Source organism: Agelaius tricolor, unplaced genomic scaffold (assembly GCF_023055355.1).
Source record: "Agelaius tricolor isolate 1412-34295 unplaced genomic scaffold, bAgeTri1.0.p SCAF_14, whole genome shotgun sequence".
NCBI classification, from domain to species: Eukaryota; Metazoa; Chordata; class Aves; order Passeriformes; family Icteridae; genus Agelaius; species Agelaius tricolor.
Window position 1 is genome coordinate 5,949,454 of NW_027269274.1, and position 19,378 is coordinate 5,968,831.

At 42.6% G+C, this 19,378-nt stretch overlaps 1 protein-coding gene across 6 annotated transcripts in view; it reads right to left on the reverse strand.

Moving 5' to 3' along the window:
- The window catches only part of SLC25A26 (solute carrier family 25 member 26), an 82,100-nt gene extending 63,036 nt beyond the window's left edge, over positions 1-19,064 (reverse strand). For 3 of the 6 annotated variants that reach the window (XM_071439388.1, XM_071439385.1, XM_071439386.1), the window contains exons 1-4: positions 18,923-19,064; positions 15,116-15,272; positions 13,457-13,566; positions 130-234 (exon numbers count right to left, since the gene is read on the reverse strand). In XM_071439388.1, coding sequence (XP_071295489.1) covers positions 130-234; positions 13,457-13,566; positions 15,116-15,272; positions 18,923-18,955 — 405 coding nt within the window. In that variant the 5' untranslated portion in view covers positions 18,956-19,064. The remainder of the gene's footprint in view (positions 1-129; positions 235-13,456; positions 13,567-15,115; positions 15,273-18,922) is intronic. The other 3 variants (XM_071439389.1, XM_071439391.1, XM_071439390.1) reach the window with 3 other exon arrangements.
- Positions 19,065-19,378: the final 314 nt, after the last annotated feature.

Sequence of the window (19,378 nt, forward strand, 5' to 3'; positions counted from 1 at the left end):
AGAGCAGAACAATAGATGGAAAAGTGTTGGGAAGGCCCAGAACTGGGATAAAGTTGTAGGAATGCTTCTGGACATGTGTGGCACTGAGTGGGAAGGATGAAAATGTTGAGAATTTTGCTCTGAACTCACCTCATGGTACAAGGTGTGGGAGAGGATCCGGAGAGTACTGGAGGAAGGAGAAACCTGGGCCCTCTGCTTGACAACCTCGGACGGAACCCGGATGAGACAGGCAACCTGCAAAAGAACCTGGGGTCAGGCAGCCAGGGCTGGCTTCTCCTCATACAGCAAACACTCCTTCCAAGAACACAAACCTGGCAAATGGGGAAATCAGGTTTGTCATTATAGGGCTTAAAAGGTGTCCCATGAGCAGCTTCTGTATTTGTTCTGGGAGCCATGTACTTTCTGATCATAAAGTTATACTAACAGGAACATGGAAGCACCCTTGGAATTTTTAACTTCAAAAGCAGCAGTAGAATTGATTTGAGAAAATCACTGATAAAACCAAAATTTGAATCCATCCTGTCTGTTGGCAGTCACAGGAATTGGCTGTTCCCCCACGTTCACAGATTTAAAGTGTAGATTCAGGACTATAAAACCAACAAACTTCTTTCTTTGGTAATTCCTTTGTGCCCTTTAGTGATAGCAGGAGCCATTCTGGTCAGCTTTAGACATGACATATTCCAAGGTTTACCTTAAAATACCCACCATGCCTCATTCAAGGTAAGGCATTGGATTGATCCCTTCCTGCAGAATGAATTTCCTGGACTCTGCAGCTGGATGTAATAATGTGGCTGCTGCCACAAAGCTCCAGCTTTGCTGAAAAAAAACAGGCTTGGATTTTAAATATTCACCTGCCACTTTGGCTTCAGGCAAGGGTTAAATTAAGCTTGTGTGCACATCATTTCACAGAATGAGGGTCCTGAAGTGTGGGAGTTACAAGCCTCTCAGCTCTCTAGAAAATGCCTATTAATCAGCACTTAAAATTAGAAGCAGAGTTTGTCTTTAGGACAAACTTAAAATTAGGAGCAGAGTTGGCTCCAGGGATACTTAAAGCAGTGATGGGACTGGTGGCAAAACACTGCAGACCCCATAGGGCTTTGCCAGATTTTTAGCCTGCCTTGAGACCATTCTGTGCTGGGCTCAGGAATAAACTGTAGCTCCTAGACACAAAAGTGATCACAGAGTGCTTCAAGTGCAGAGCAGCCCAGGTGAAAGCTGTCCATCTGAAGGGGCAAACCAAGCAGCTAACTGGGAAATCCATGTGTGCCAAAGAAAGTACAGGAATTCACTGGAGATTGCACAGACACAATAACTTGAGTGGTCATTTGTGGGTAACACAGTACAAGGTTTAGGTTTCATTTTCACAAAGACACCAAGAAAAAAAATCTGTTATCCTGTTACATTCCTACAAGTTTACTGGACAACAATATCCAAAAGTCATTACAAACAGATCTAACTCCATGTGCTCTTCAATTCTCAGGGTCAAAAATAACAAGTGACCCCAATCTGTCAAGAAAATAAGAACTGTCAAGTTTTTTTGATAGTTCAGCATAAATATTTATAGAACTTCATGCTTCATAACACTCCATGTCCTTATATTAGCTTTTTATTCCTTAAAAATACAGAGGCAGGAGAAAGGCTTTAAAAAGGCTGGGATGAAAACAATCTAGTCAATCAAGAGCAGACAAAGAGCTCAGCGTGGCTTCCTGACATCTGGGGTGCTGCAGTTTTGGCAGGAGAAGGGTGGCTACAAAGTAATGTCTCCATTTCCCCCTGACTACTTGGGGTGCATTTCATTTCAAATTAACTTTGATGTTCCTTCCATTTGAATCTGTGCTTACAAGGGAGTCTGTGGCTGCACAAGAACAAAAACAATGATTACACTGTGCTGTTCTGAAAGGAAATAAGGGCTCATGTCACCTGGGCAGTGCTGTCAGATTGCTTCCAGAGGGCACTTCTGGAATTCAAAAAGCCACGAGTTGCAGCTGCCAACATCAGACTGCAGGGTGACATTTTCATTGTGCTCCTGAACTTACAGCCTTGTTTGTTCCTACACATGCACCTTCCTGTCAACAACAACCCCTGCAGGCTTTTGATGTGGAGAACAGGGCTCTGAAGGGAAGTATGCAAGATTAAGTTCACATGTATCTTATTAAAAAAGTAACAGCCTGGCTGGTGGGTGCAGAAGATCTCAATTCTACCTCTCTCTGATCCCAATCACTGCAGCACCTCCAGGGAATCCTGCCAAAGGTAAGAGAACACAATGCACCTCTCCAGGCTTTGCTTTCTTGGACAAAGGTGTTCAAGCAGCACCAGTAACACTGCACCAAGAGAGCCCACACTTCAATTTTCAGCTGTGAAAGTCATGAGCAAAGGCCCAGGGAGGGTGAGGGATGCAGTGTGCAGCTGTCCCACACTTTTACCTGCACCCACCACACGATTAACACAGACAGAACTCACACAGGGGGCCCAACCAGCTCCCCAGTCCCCCAGCAAGAAATTGCTTTTGAATCTCTTGGCTGTTCACACAGCCTGTTGCTTGACACAGAGGAGCACAATAGAGCCCACCAGGCTCAGGCCAGTCCTGCTGGATTTGGGGATGACCTGGTGACAAATCAGCTCTGTGCTGACCATCTGCAGAGCCATGAGGAGGGCTCAGCCACCCCAGCTGACATTAGGGCATCAGGCAACAGCAGCACCCCATTGGCTGGGGCCATGCTCATTTTCCCAAGCAAACTCTGGAGCCAGGGGCTATTCCCATCTTCTGATGGGAGCAAAAAGACAGAATAAAGATCCTGGGAAAGTTCAGGTGCTGCCCTGTAATCTCCTTCCTTATCTATCAGGTCAGGTAACACAAAGTCAATGCACATGTATATACACCACAAGGGCAGGAAAACAATAATACTGAAACAAAAGGCTCAAGAATTTTCAAATTTAAGCTATATAGAAACCTGATTTTACAGCTACAAGCAAAGTTATTAATAGTTTACAGAGCAGGTGTGCAGAAATGACAATATTAGCACCTATACCTTTCCAGCTTTTTAATGCAATGACCACTTCTGAGCAAGAGAGTACTGAATTTCAAAATCCTTGTCTCAAATCTTTACTGGGTCAGAGGGTGACTCCAGTATTTAGACAAAAACCTAGGTGCATTTTTAATTTAATTTTAATTTACTGACTTGCATTAGCCAGTCGGGAACAAAAGCTAAAAACAGGTGTATTTCATTAACATTTATCTATGTATTGCTAAGACCGAGTATGTTGTGATTAAATTAAGGTAATTCCTTTCCTCTGTCAGTGAGGGAAAGCATTCTAACTTTCGGGCACTCCTTGCACGAACCAACGCTGCCATCTCCTGGTGGATTTGTGTTGGAACCAGACTGTCCTGGCTGCTGTGAAGAATGACCAGAGCAAATGAAGTCTCCAAAGTGCCATGAAACTTTATATATACACCGATTTAAACAGTTTGTTTCAGTATAAATGTGGATGTAGCAAACAGAAAATAAGATCTGCTGTAAATAGCACCAGGAAAAAAAAAAATAGCATCTCCCAAAGCCTTTCCTATGGGCTCACCTAAGTTTACTGGAAACACCTGATCTTAAAACTGGAACTTCTGCATAGGGCCCAATCCCACCTAAAGCTAGAGCAGCTGTTCAGAATCAGGCAGATTCATCTAATTCAGCACAGGGGTACCCAGCACTTTTCTTTGTATAATAAAAAAGAACAAAGTGGTCACAGTCCTGCTTACACAGAGGCTCAGTGCAAAGGGACACTGCCAACATCTTCAGAAAAGAACACAACAACTCCTGGTCTTCTGTGCTATATTCTGATCCAAATATTAACATATCTTATTTGGATTAACAGCCTTTTCCTTAGACCCTCTGTGCTCCAGGAAAAGTGTCTTCCCCCTGGCTGGATTTGTAGGGTTTGGTGGAGAATCAAAGATAACACAGAGATTTGTTTTTAGGCACCTCCACTCCAGTTTGACCACTAACCCTGTGAGCTGGGCACGAGGTGCATCCAGGAGCATCTGGAAGAGGACAGAGCAGGTGCCATAATGGCTGTTAAGGGCTTAGGCTGGGCATTTAAGCTGGGCTGGTGCACAGGTTTAAGCACAGTTTTCCTCAGAAGCAGGGACACAGCTGGTACAACACTTTGAGCTCTGCAGCTCTAGGGAGAGCAGCTTGAGGAAGCATTTATCTCATTTCTCTCCTCCTGCAGCACCCTGCACAGCTGATGATCTGACTCACACACTCCCAAAAGCTCCCACAGCCATCGAGTCTGAGCACTTGTTATCTTTAATAAGAGACAGGCATTAGCCCTGCTGTAAACCCACTGAAGCAAGAGCCTCATTTGTGGCACCTGGTGAGCTCCTGGCTAATGAGCTGGACTGTTCTCTGCACTGGGCTTAGGTGAGCATCAAGACCAAATATTTTTCCACTTATTAATTAGCCAGCCATTCTGCTCCATGACAGGAGAAGGGCAGTGTGAGGACAAAGACCTGCTAAGGAATTTGTGAGTGGCTGGTGATTTAGGAACCTGCACTCAGTGACTCTGAGCAAATCTCTGGCTTGCATAGATCAGCCTACATGAAAATTTAGTACAGAAACATGGAGTAAACTCCAGAAATCTTTTCTTTTGATGCAGTTTTAAACCCTTTAGAACCCTTTCCTAAAGGATTTTAATATTTAAAGTTCTCAACAGGATGTTAGTTTTAAGGACTTTATCTGTCTGGGTAGGCTGGGAAGCTTTAATTGATGTTCACCATACCAGTTAAATACTTAACACAAAATATGCCTGGGGACGTTTTCTCTTAAATTTCATTTGCATAAGTTTATTCCTAATCAAATAAAAATATAATTTATGACACTATAAAATTTTGCATCCAGAGAGCAGAAACTTCAGTCTAAACCTCCCAATACCTGTGCAAGATAATCACTAACCCATTAGGGAGGAAAAGCTGCTGCACAAAAATGACAACAACAAAGATGCTATGATTTATCAAAGGACATATGTTTAGGCTGCAGTCAATCTGCTAACAAAATCCTAAGCTCTCACCCCATTTCTGAAGGTCAGAAGGATTGCCTGCTGAACAGAATGTAAAATAAGCAAGAAAAATAGAACAACTCTAAGACCCTGTTCAAAGAGAAGCAGCAACAAATTGGGGTTTTGGGGTTTTTAAGTGTAACCTGCATTAGCCCTGACCATACTGCTGCAGACAAAAGTTACCTTGGAGCTCAAGTTTGCTTTTTTGTTTCTGGGTTTTTTTTAATATAAAAAAAAGCTGCTTCCCAAATAGATTAAGATGTCATAATCTCAGTGTCTCAGTTTCTATGTCAGATGCTCCCTTCCAAGTAGAAAGTTACTATTTTTAATCTGAAACATGAAAAATGTCCTTTTCCCTTTCTCAGATAACTGAATTATTAAATAATAGTCAAGTTTAAAATTGAAAGGTCTTAAATTGCACTGATTTCCGTTGGATCTGGAGAATAAAGGGGAAATTTCCCTCTTGGTTCATGTCAAAGACTCTCAACAAAACTTGAATTCAGCACTGCAGCTTTCCATGCCTCTCCCAATCCTGTAAATTTATGCTTGGTTCCTCAGCTCTCCCTGGGATGCCCCTCATCAACAGAAGGGAAAAATGACTGCAATATTATGAGATTAGCAAAGTATTTCATCCTCCAAATAAGTGGTCCTAACTGTGGTCAGAGCTCTTGGGTTGGAAACATTTGCTAGCAGGGATCATGAGCTGTGAGCTGCAGAGGGAAGATGAACTGCCTCACCCTTCCCACCACCAGAAAAATGAGCAGAAAAGAGGAGGAACATGAAATATCCTCATATTCATATCTATGATTTCATGTATTCCTTGGACAGAGCACCTGAACTGCTGCAATCACAGACTCAAAACATTTCAACCACCAATAAACCTTCACCTAAATAACTGCTGCACTTTTGACCAAGACAGAACAAAAATACAAGTTTCTCTGGTCAGTAGCTCACTGTGGGTCACAACTGCAGCTGTGAACAAATCCTTCCACACGTGCTTGTCAGCAGGCTGTGCCAGCTGCTGGAGCACAGAGAATACAGAATGGCAGAGTTAACTCCTGTTTTAATGAGGGAATTGTCTCCAGGGATGACAGAAAGTGCCCCCTGCATGTCCTGTCCACTGTCTTTAAATGCCAGCCCCAGGGAAAGTGTTCACCTTCAGCACAAAGCCTCAGAATATGCTAAATCTTATTTTCCCCCCACACAGCACAGAGTGCCCTTCCTGCCCAGTGAAAGTCAGTCCTGTGTGAAGCTGCTGGGGTCATCAACAGGTGACTCCACTCCTAATTTAAACCCCACGGAGAGAACAAGTTTTGACTAATGGGCTCTGGATGGGAAAGTTTAGACAATGCCAAGCTCTTTGTCCAATCTTTTCCTCTGACTGACACAACCAGGTCTTCATTAATTTAACTGCAGTTCCCCTGTATGCTGGCAGGAAACATTTCTTCAAAGAACAATCTCACCCAGCAAGATCCCTCAGATCTCAGCACCTCCCAGAGCTTAACAACATATTATTTCAGAGAGATGAGACCATTCACAGGGACCAAATGTCACAAGCATTTGGAAAACTGGAATTTCTGCACAAACACTTTCAACTTCCTCCACGTTCCCACCTTAGATGACTTTACCTGGAATCTGCAGAGCTGTTTTGCAGATTTATTTCATCCTGTCATTTCAAATCTATGACAGCTCTGTTTTATTCTTTCCCAGAGCTGCCTCCTTCCTGCTTCAGAGCATCATCTGCAGCACCACACACTTGTTCCTTCACAATGGCCATCCTGGCTGAGCCTTTTCACCTCAGCTGCCTGAAATCCCCAGCTGGGATCATCCATCATTTCAGGAGCCCTCTCAGGGCTACTGGGCTCCTGCCCCTCTCAGATTTCCTTCCCCACACATGGCTCTTCAGTTGCCCAGATCCATTCCCAGCAAATCCTGCTGTGGGTTCCCTGCCTACCTTTCCTTTAGCTGTGTCAGATACACCTCAGAAAACTTTTGTCCTCCAGCACTGGGAATTTGTGCCAAGCTCTGTTCACAGCAAGGAGAAGCTCTTATTCCAGTTACATCAGCTGACAGGCAGAGAACAGGGAAAGTTTGTGAAGCTGACAAGGCTGACACTAAAAACAGCTTTGCAGAAGTACTTCTCACTGCAGATGTTTTTAAAGTTTCTGTGTTTTGCGAAAATCAATTGGTCTTTTAACATTTAAGCAATGTAGAGTTTCCTTTTTAAAACTAGACCTAAAACTTACCAGAAGTAGCCTGATGTTACACACCTCTTGTACTCCAGCACAAACTGTGTCCCAGAGATTTTGAAGTTCCTCAGTACAATCACAAGCAGTTGGTTTAAACTCAACCAGCAAAATCAGGCAGCTGAACAACTTGAAAAAAAATCTTCCTTAACCTGGTGGATGTTTGAGTCATAAATTACTACCACATTTCAAGACAGAAATCCTTAAAACCTAAGAAAAATAGACCCTTAAGTCAATGTACAGAACCATCTGCATGATCCAATCTATTCCAGCAACACTTTCACCATGAAAGTCTGTTAAATTTATTTTAAAAGGCTTAAGAAACTCATTAAATCCTGCAGCCAAACCATTCTTTCAGCAAAAGCAGTGTGGTGCATCCCATCCAGCATAAAACTGTGTCCAACCAGCCAAGTGGGGTCAGGCTGAGTTACAGGAGGACAGACAGTAATGAGATTCCAGGCAAGAGAACACAGGCAGTATTTTCTGAAAATACATTAAGTCTCCTGTTGAAAGAAGGCTAGTATTTTGCAATTTTCTCACTCTCTTGGGGTTACATTGGCCCAGAATATGGAAATTTCAACTACATTGTATTTTATTAAGTATTTTTCCTTTAATTGATATCTTACTCTTTCCTTCAGCCCTTTCACTTAAAGAATTATGGGCTTGTCCACATATGGAGCTATTCAGAGTTATTCCTGACAAACTCTGTATAGAACATTGCTGAAGGTAAGTTTATTCCAAAGTGTCTCAAACATTTCCAAAGCTGACTGGTACAGTAAGTCAGGAAATCCATCAGGAAATACTTTACACTTATAATACTTTTTAATCCAAATTTGCTTTCCTCTGAAGACACTCTGAGCTACAAATACTTCTAAAGCAACTGATTATCAGCCCTGTGATCAAAAGACATGAAACCACCATGCTGTACTGTAAAGCAGCATGTTCTCTAAGCCCTGAACTGAGCAGGTTACACAAAGCAGTGTGGGGAGAGCAGCTGATGGAGAGGATGCACTATGTGCAGTTAGCATGGAGCACACAAGAGAAGATCAGTGTGGGTGGCTGGCTAGGTACTTGACAGTTCTTAATTTGCTATTTCAGCCTCTAATTGTATGATGAATTTGTTGGCAGCATTTGTGGATTCATGCCCCCATTCATCTTTATTTACAACCAATTCCCAACCGAGTTTTCATCCGTCCTCTGCTCTTTCTCCGCTACCTCTCAAAGGCAGCAGTCTCACCTTCCCAACCATCTCCTAACCACTGCTTCTGCACAAGGATTTGGCAAACATCCTACAGCATCTGTATTGCAGACCTGACCTCACATAGATTCATGCATGAGTGTTTCAAACCCCACCACAATTAATTCAGAAGACCACCTACGTTGCTGCACTCCCCACCACTGCTCATCTTGCCAGGGTTGGAGTATTCCCTTTCTCAAAGCCTGTGTGCAGCCAGATTTGCACAGCACAAAAGGCACAGTCACAGCTAAAATGACAGGCATTGATCAATGAAAATAGAAAAAAAAAGTTTCAGTATTGTGGGAAAGGTCCCATCACGCTTTGACTGCTGTCATTTGCACACAGCTTATGAATACTATGATCTGCCAGCACATGCCACACTGGTTGAGAGCAGATAGGATGCAAAGCATAAAATGCAGAACAGTTTTGTCCATTTATTAGTTCAGCTTCTAGAAAAGGGATAGCAAAAATATTCAAAGCCATTAGCCCAAAGTCTAGACATAAGTACTTTATCTCTTCTTTGCTGAACTAAAATCAGCTCTCCCTAAAGTGTCCAACTTTCCTGTTGAACTGAAAAGTCACATCTTCCAACACTGCAGTTTTAGAGTTTGAAATACCTAAAATCTTAATTTCATGTCTGATGTGAGTTGCTGTCTTGTCTCTGTTAGATTGGGCTCTTGCAAGCTGATCTTCCAGAGCTTATCATGCTGTAAAGCCCTGGCCAATTATCCTGCTGGAGATTTTCATTCCATTACTCTGCGGATTTGTCTGACTCACGCTTCTGCCTTCTCCTCAGAACAGGCATTAATAACAACTTTCTTCTCTGACCTAGCAGTTACTCTCCTGGAATCCACACCAATAGCCTTCTGGAGATTCCCCTCTTCTCTTAAACTGAAACTGGTTAACTGTTTCAAACAATGCTGCCAGGGCAGAGGGATGAAGTGGCTGAGTGATGGACAGAGATAGACAAGAGTGTTGTCCATCATGTCTAAAATGCCTCTTTTTATGCAGAAATAAAACCCCACAAGCATAAAATAAAGTAAAACATACACTTTCCTCTTTTATTTGAATTAAAAGCACGCTCAAAAGGTCATTCTACAGAATCATGATTTGTAAAACTGTAAACTTGCTTGTATTTGAGCTTGCTTCTTCTAAGAAACAAGTTCATACTAGAAGAGAAGGGTAAATGAATTCCCCAGAAAGATAATTCCTGCATTAAGAAGTTTTCCTATTTGATACATCCCAACAGCAGATAAAAAAAATTCCAAAGTTATTAATATGAAGGGTCAGATGTAATCACAGATGAACCACACACTTTGCTCTTATCACAGAAGTACCTCAAGTGGTAACGCACTGGAATTCCAAGTGAGTTTGGAATTTCACCTTGAAATACCTGTCCTCACCTTGCCCTGTGCAGTCACCTGATCCCCTCTCCTCACTGAAGTGACAAATTTTTGAGCTTTTCAAATCTCCAGACTTTTAATCCCAAAGTACTCTAGAAACTTGCACAAGGACCAAAGCAGCTCAATAACCTCAGCTGGTGAAGATCCAGAGCAGGGTCATTGCCAACAGCTGCCAAAAATACAGGACATCTCCCTCCCATGCTGGTCCTCAGTCCTCCCCCTCACTTCCTCTCTGAAAGTCAAGGTGGCTTGCTGTCTTGCAAAGTAGAGAAAAAAAAAAAAGACAATGTCATCAAAAATAGCCAATCAAGAACAAAAGATAAGAGAGAACCCACAATTTACAGGCAACAACCCAAAACTTTCACTAATATCTTGCAAAGCCCATATTGTAACCATAACAATATCTAAATATTAGATGGAAAAGGGCTGTTGTCAGCTCCCTCTGGAATGTGAGCCAAACAACTTTAATCTCACCTCCATGGTAAAGCAAGTGGGATGTAAAATTAGCTGTGCTGAATCCAAATTAGCTGTGCTGAATCCAACCAGTTTGGCACTCCTGAGGGAAATCTCATTGGTCAAACAAGGACAATCCTAAACTTGTCCCATAAAACCACATTTGCAGGGGCTTGGTAGGAGAGGCTCAGAGGGGGAACTTCTATTCAGCAAAGTTTCTTGTAATTAATACACACATTCATATTAAACTGAAATTAAAAAATCTGTACAGTTAACTCTGGGCCTGCAAGACACACCTGGTTACTACTGAAAATGGGCACTAGAAGCTTAAAAATGCTGCTCCTTCTCAGAGTTACTTATACCACCTTAGAATATTAAAAGTAACATTTCAGAACATCTGGTTTTCCTTTCCACTCCCTATGATATCACGTTTTCCAAGCACATTTGGCAGCTCACTGTAAAGATACAGGCAGACTAAACATACAGGGCAAAGCAGAGTCAAGATGAAAAATTCCAAATTCCTGGATGCACTAAGTGTGTTTTCTATCTCCAGATTTCAGTTACACAAGTGGTATAATAAGCGCTTTTCCCCCACTGCCAACTCATGTATCCTTCAACCTTCTCCTTCCTTGATGAGATGATACAACATGTATCTGCCCTCTAGAGTTTTGGATGTGCCTTTGTAAGCAGTTTTTAATATATTATGGGATATTCAGAGTCTCTATAGAGAGAGATTCAGTTATAGAAAAAAAAATAATTATGCTTAACAAGGTGAGATTTTGTGTGCACTTTTCTTTATCTCACTCTGGGAGATGAGATTAGCTTTCTATATTCCTCCTGCCTAAAAGGAAACAAAACAAAACAAAACACTGCTACAACCCCTGCCTTTTTATTGCTTGGCTTTGTCTCTCCCAGGCTGGAACTGGAAAAATGGACCAAACCAGTTCCAGAGGACTGTTTCTCCTGTAAATTTCCACAGCCTGTAAACAATACAGGAAAGTGGCTGTTATAAAAACTAAAAGTTCCCATTTGACTGATTTCTCACACATTTAAGATTTGCACAGACTCACATTTTATTGGTGCACAAGAAGGTATCTGACTCATTTATACTCACCAGTGAAGGAACAGCAAACCTAGAAATTCATCAACACTTTCTTGCTCTAAATTCTAATTTCTCTGTTTTGTAAAAAAACAGTGTGGAAATACAGAGCCATGCCTTAAGAATACCAACATGAGAGTCTTTGGCTTAATGCTTCACATTGAGAAGCAATTTAAATCATGAAGTATAAAATGGAAGAAAAGTACATATTATCAAAAAGACTACTGACAAAATAATAGTCCCAGTGGTTATGCCCTGATTGAAACTTAATGATTAATCAATAAAACTGTAATTATAACTTTCACCCTGATGCAATTTGGACTAGTTTATATATTTCTATTGCTCAACTAAGACTTTACATAAAACATACATGAGAAGGTCTTGCTTTGTGCTATTTTATTAGAGATTTGTTGTAGCAAATCTCTAAATAGCTATCTCAGTTATTTTAGAGCTTAGCCCTCTCCTCACACTCATCACTCCAAGAGAAGAAAAGCCAGCAAATTAGGTGGAAAAAAGCCAGGAAAATTAGGTGGAAAATGGCTGTTACAACATGATAATTCCCACATGATAAAGCCACTGGCATTTCAGTGGCTACCATTCCACATTTCTGTATATTGGTATATAGAGTAGTCAGAGCCAAGCACAGGGGACAGCCCTGAGCAGCTCATTTACCTGTGCTGCACCACCTCTGCCAGCCCCAACAGGAAAGCAGCAAGTGCCTGAGCTGTAAAGGTCACAGACCAGCACAGGGAACAAATGGCAACAGGCTCTGTTGGAAGGAGCCATCTGTAGCCAACTGGGCTTTGGCTACTGCTGATTCAATTTCTTGGCTGTAATTTTCTACAGGATCCTCACAGGCACAGGGAGGGTACCATGAATAACCTATTCCACAAAGAAGAGACTTTCTTCTGGTGGATTTTATTGCAAAGCACTGGCACCTCTTCATAAGCCCCATTGTCACTTTGTTTGATTCTGCAAATAGCACTTGAGAAGCTCAAAACACCTCCTGGATCTGCTGTTCCATGACACATCAGGCAAACAAGGAGTTTTAGGGCTGTGCATTGGTGGTAAATAACCTCCTGCTGATTTCTAACAGCCTTCAGAAAATCTTCATGGAAATAAGTTCTGTGCATTGCCTTAAGTTAGAAATTACAACTTGCCAGCACAGGCTCTAACCAAGCTCAGGAAGAATCCACCTGAGGCAGCCACACAAACAAATCCCACCCAGCCCTGCCTCTATCACCTTCTATCTACCCCTACCAGTATCTAACCTACCAGGTTATAAGTGCTGTACTCATCTATCTTCATGTACTTGGTATGTTAAATTAAGTTTCTTGACTAAATCTCATTCAATCTAATCAGTAACATTTCCACAGAAGAATAAAATTGACTTGGGTGTCAAAGCTGATCCCACAGAGAGCAGGGAGAGCTGAGCTGCTTCCCATGGGAAATAGCTGTGCTGTAGTAGTGAGGCACCTGGTGTTCAGCTGAAATAAATGGCATCTCCACACCCCTGGGAGCTTGGGACCAACATACACCAAAGCTAAGCCCACCCCATGGGAAAGAAAAGAAAAAAGTCAGTTAATAAGAGCAGTAAATAAAATAGTATGGAACCACAGACACAACAGGTTCTTCTGCACTGTGCCATCAGCTAAGTTTGAGTTGCAAAAGAGCCAGAAAAGCCTGTTTGTCTCCATACAGCCCATTTCCTTACCTCAAACCTGCAGAGACCACCTGCTCCCCATTTTATCAGGACACACTGTGCCAAAAACAGGAGAGCAGAGGTGGCCAGGGCTGGCAGGAACAGCCTGGGGTGTTCAGAGCTCAACACCCAGCCCCAGACACTGTGCCAACAGTGAGAAACCAGGCTGCTGTAAGAGCTGCCACAAGATATGACACCAAACCTGAGCTCCCATAACTGAATGCTATCCTCTCCTCCCCTGGACACACAACAGATGAATTTCCTTCTTACCACTTCCCCAAGGGAGGCAGCCACCATGTGTGTTGCAGGGGACAAGTAAGATGAAGATCCATGGGGCAGCAGGGATTTCACATTTTCGTAGGTGATAAAAAAAGCAGCAGCTGAAATTCAAGAACACATGCAATCATTGCACTTTTCCTCCATCACAGGGCTGTAGTTAAAATCAGGGTATTTTTACACCAAAACAGTACAGCAGTATCAACAGAATCTGTGAGAGAATTCCTTCAGGAGTTGATGCTTCTGGCTACCCCTGGCACACCTCCCATTAATACCAAAGGTGTCAGGACTCCAGGCCACATTTAGTAGGGAGCTACAGAAAGATGAATTAATTAGCCATGGATGTCCAGCACATTTTGAAAGACTGATATCTTCCATAACCATAAATAGAGTAGAGGGATCATCCCTTGGTTGAATTGAATGAATGGTCCTTTTTTTGACGGGGGGAGGAAGGGAAGAACAAACAAATCAGTTGATTAATTGAAATGAAAAACAAACCCAAAAAACATAAATTGATACAGTTATGTTATCCTGCAATGTACAAAACTGTTTCAGTAGCAATTTATTAATAACTTCTTCCTAGCTGTTGTCAGTAAATATTTTGAATTTAGCTCCATAACATTTTTTCCAAGCTTCTGAAAGATTTGTAAAAGTTCTGTGCAATGAACAAGAAATGCACAAAACTAAACTGAGCACAGCAACTTGAGCTGTTTATTCACTGTAACAGTCAACTACAAAGGCACTTACACCTTAAGGGTTATTCCTTTTCCTAAAGATAATTTCAGTTCTCTGTCATATGTTGGAAAGATAAAACTACAGTGCAGATTTTGGAGATGTAAATACTGAAAAAATGACATGTCTTGCGGGGGAACAGATTTTAATTGTAGAGAAGGGCCATGTGAATTGCCTTCTACTAATCAAAAGATGCTTATCACCTCAAAAGGAGATAACAGAGCAGCCAAGATAAAGAACTGAATTTTTTTATATCACCTTATGAAGGACATCAAACATCTGAAGGTGTCAGTGGATTTGTCAGCAAAGTTCTCCTAACATTTACAGCACAGATTGCTGTTTTTTCATCCCTCCCTACAAAGACAAAATGGACAAATGCATGAGGAATTTCAGATGCCTTTTCTCTGCAGGGACTAAAGGTATCTACTTTTGTAAAGCCTTAGTTTCAAAAGTATTCCTGATGTCTTTACAATATAAGTATTGCTGTTTCAGGGAGATGGGCAGAGCATCCCCAGGGCAATTAACTCAAACACCTGCAGTGCTCAAGCACTTGGAAATTCCATTCATTTCCAGTGCCAAGAAAGAGTGGGTCATGACAAAGTGTTCAGGACAAGCAAGACACAAGCCCCCCTCAGCACCCAGAAATGCTTTAGTGTGCTGCTCCTGTAAGTAAGGACAGCCTTCTATCCAGAAATGCTTCCAAGGAATTAGGGGTTGCTTTCCAGAGAAAATCTGCAGCAGCCTTGACTCCAGTCTTGCTCAAGTTTGCCCAATGCTGCAATTCTAGAAACTGCTCCTCACAGCTGGACATGGACTCAAAAAATCCAGGCACCCACAGGAGAGGAAGCCACAGACATGAATGTCCTATGTGACACAAATTACTACTTAAAGAAGACAAAGCACAATCCACAGAAAATTTACCATTTGGAAAGGATCCTATTGCAGTGGAAGGAACACCAGCATAGATGCCACGAAAACCACCAGCTTTCCTAAATCCTTGAGGACTCTGAAGTCTTGTTTTTACAGTATCCAGGGGAAAAAGGATCAAGTCAACACACACACCAGCAACTCCACCAGCCTACACGACAAAACCATGGAGAAAAGTGAATTAATATTCTCACATAAGTGGTGCTTATGTGAGTAACTGAGGCATGTGTAACCCAAAGCACTGCTGACTGTATCCTTCCTGAGGTTAGTTTATAAACTGATAGTCTTACACACAACTCAACAGCTTCCACAACAAAAGAAAGTAACAGATATTACAACTTTTAAACAATTTTTAAGGTATTTTCAAAACGGTCTTGGTGTTTTGAATAGTGCAGTCAAAGCAATGCAACACTCCCCCATCCATAGAAAAGCCAGACAGTGGATGTCACTTTTGAAGAGACAGCACAGAATGACCAACACCTCCAGCAGCTGTGTGATAAAATCAGGGAAAAACTGAAGCAATTCTGCTCCCCACCTTAGGCATCTCTAGAAAGCACATTCACATTTTTCCAGCAAATGTTTTCATTTAAAGTGTTCACATGCCCTCACTGCCTTTGTCAAACAAAGCCTAAAGTAAGCTTTCTTTTTTTCAGATCTTTTTTGATAAAATCCTACAGAAAGAAAAAATGGTAAATCGTTGAAAGGTTTAGATTGGAAAGTATAGTAGAGGAAATGTATTGTACTTGAATATCTGTACTTGAATATCTGTATATAGGCTCTGCCCCGGGAGGTCCCGGTTGTCCTTGATGGACTGCAGCTGTGGCTAATGAAGATAACTGGGATAAAAGGGGGGGGGGGGGGGGGGGGGGTGGGTTAACCAGTCAGGGAGAGCCTTGAAGGAGCAACATGCAGAAGGAGGAGTCTGTGCTGTGAAGATCTGTGGCCATAGGAACACACTGAGGAGGTATGGGACTTTAGAAAGCTGATAGCAGCAGTATGGGACTCTAGAAATAGAACAACAACAGGAAAGGCCCTTAAAGATCTAGCTCCAGCCCCCTGCCATGGCAGGGACACCTTCCACTATCCCAGGTTGTCCCAAGCCCCATCTAGCCTGTCCTTGGACACTTCCAGGGATGGGGCAGCCACAGCTTCTCTGGGCAACCTGTGGCAGGGCTTCACCACCCTTAAAGTCAATAATATTTCTCTAAAATCTAATCTAAACCTACTCTCTGTCAGTTTGAAAATATTCCCCCTTGTCCTGTCACCATGTGCTCTCTCCACCTTTCTTGTAGACTCCCTTAAGGTACTCCCTTAAGGAAATCATATTAAATGAGTTTTCAAACTCATAAAGGGGAAGGGTTTTATCCAAAGAATTCATAAAATAAAACCCTAAAAAATTGATTCAACTAGGGCTCAATCTATTCCCATCACCTGTGTTCCTAGATGACTGGGATTTTGGTTTTTTTTTTAATTACCCCATGACATGGCTGATCGTAGAAAATAATTATTTCACAATAACCATGAGGAAAAGGCTGAAATAAACAGAAAAACTGATTCAAAAGAAAACACCATCAATAGTTAACATCAATCCATTATGAGACATTTAGCTGCAGTGCTATTCAGAAAACACAGTTTGAAGGCTACCTCATATAGATCCCAAGAAACAGCTGCAGAGATTTTTAACTCTGCCTGAAAACAAATCACATGTGTGTGACACCGATGATTTTTTTTCAGGGTAACAGAGGATTCAGAGAGGTGTTCACTATCTAGCACTAAAGGTTTAATCAATAAGTTAATTACTCTTTTAATCTAGTTGGCTATTTTGAATGCATTGATTCTTCTTCACTCTTTTTCATCAAAATTCTTATCTGCTCAAAATAGCATTGATCAGATTTAATCAGATTTAATCTGGCCATCTGTTAAAACATGAATCAAAAGTTACTAATTGCTTCTTTAAGTTCTCAAAGTTCTGTATCTTAAATGTCATTTAAATTCATGAGGTAGCTAACAGAGCACCTGCCAGGGGGTGACAATAGCTGTGTGTTTGCAATAACTGCAGAAAAGAGAAATGGCTTTTGGTTCATCAGGCACCTGGAACACATCTCCTTCCCCAGCTGTCAGCAACAGCAGGGTTATCAAAAGAACCTTCACCAGGAGCTGGAGGGGGATCAGAGCTCACAGGACTCTGCAGCTTCCTCCCAAGGGAAGTGGAGGGGCAGCTCCAAGCTCTGCTCCCTGATCAGGGACAGGGCCCAGGGAGCAGCTGGAGCTGTGCCAGGGGAGCTGGGGTTGGGATCAGGGAAAGGTTCCACCCCAGAGGTGCTGGCACTGCCCCGAGGCTGCCAGAGCTCCAGAAGGGTTTGGACAATGCTCCTGGGCACAGGGAGGGATTGCTGGGGTGTCCTGGGCAGGGACAGGAGCTGGGATGGATGACCCTTGTGGGTCCCTTCCAACCCAGGAGATACAATGACCCCATAAACACCATCACAATGATTAAGCAAAACCAGGACCTAATTCCAGCTCATGGAGCCATGACCTCACTGCTCACATGCATCTGCCTCAGAGCATTGGGAGGCAGGCAGCTGAGCTCTCCTCTGCTGCAGCTTTCCCCAAGGCACCACATCCCTGATTTTCCACACAGAACCCACTGGCTGTTTCCAGTGGAGCTGTGGTGACTGGGCTTCACCCCCTTGCTGAGCCCACACATGGAAAAGCAGCTTTTAGGGAGGGCAATGCTTCACAGACAGGGTCAGGGGCTCCCTGTGGCTCTGGAGTGGCTGCTGAAGCTACAAACTGTGGCCATCCCTGAGCTCAGCTCACCACCTTGGCAATGCCCAGGCAGGACATCTGCAAAATGTGGAATATGTAACATTTTTCCTAAGTAAGGAAGTTCCTTGATGTTAGGGCCTTGTAACTTTCCAGCCTGATCAACAACAAAGGAGATTTAATTGTTGAAACACAGGAACCAACAGGCTCTATGTGATGTCCTGTGTTAGAAAGCCAAAATACTTGTCAGTTGAATTGCTAATTTCAGGGCTCCATATGTTTCAATAATGTCAGACCTAGAGGGAGGTTAACAAGTGCTGGGGAGAAGGATGTACCACTGATGGCAGATACAAAGGATGCAGAATTTATGGGCCACAAGGACATTTGGCAGAACCCCAAAGAAAAGGAAGAAACTAATAAAGACAGCTCCTCAACTGAGCAGATTCAGCTCCCATTGGGTAAAAGGGAATTCCAGCAGGGGCACATCACAGGAAACCCACTGACCCAAAGGATGAGAATGACTGAGCCTGTGGATTAATTGCCATGGCAAGCCAGAAACTCATTAACCAACACAAGATACAATACTAATTAATAAGAGAATCTGTGCAACTTGTAGCCAATGAACATTAATGCTTTTATTCAGCAAAGAGCAGAAACAGTGAAAAGTTTTGGTGGTGGCAGTGCTGGATTTTTGTGGATTTGCCAGGCAGCGACCCTTTCTGCGCAAAGAAAATATATATACACACACACAGGTGTGTATATATATATAAGATATATATGTGAATATATGTGTGCATATATATGTGCATATATACATTATATTAAAATATATACACATTATATAATATATATTATATACATACTATATACATTATTTATATTATATTAAAATATATGTATACCTACTATATATAAATATATATATAATATCTTAAAAATATAAAATTATATATACACATATAATTTATATTCCCTAAAAATACCTCTACTCTTGCACACCGGGTATAACAGCCTATTTCTGGCCCGCTCACTCACCGCCAAGGCCGCCCAGGACTCCCGCGGCTCCATGCAGGCTGGCGGGCCGGGATCAGCGGGGCCCGTCCCGGCGCTCCGGGCCTGCCCCGTGCGCGCAGATGGGCGCAGCCATATTGGCGTCCCGGCCCGCGGTCACGTGGGCGCGGATCTCTCTGCGCATGCGCGGGGCTCGGTGCATGCGCAGGGCGGGCAGTTCCCAGCAATTAGCGCTAATTAGCGCCGAGCGTTAATTAACTAGTTGGTGCTTAGCAGCGGTTTGCTGTGCAATACCGGCACAGCCGCTTTCGGCTCTCCCTGGAGCCCCTGAGGTGCTGGCGCGTGCGCCAGGGGTGCATGGGATCTGTTTGGAAAGCAAACAGCTTTTCCATGTGCCCTGGAAAAAAAAATAAATTCTGAGGGAAAAAGAGTCCTGAAGTTGACTTTTTCCTCAATTGGTGTCGATGTCTTCAAGCTGAG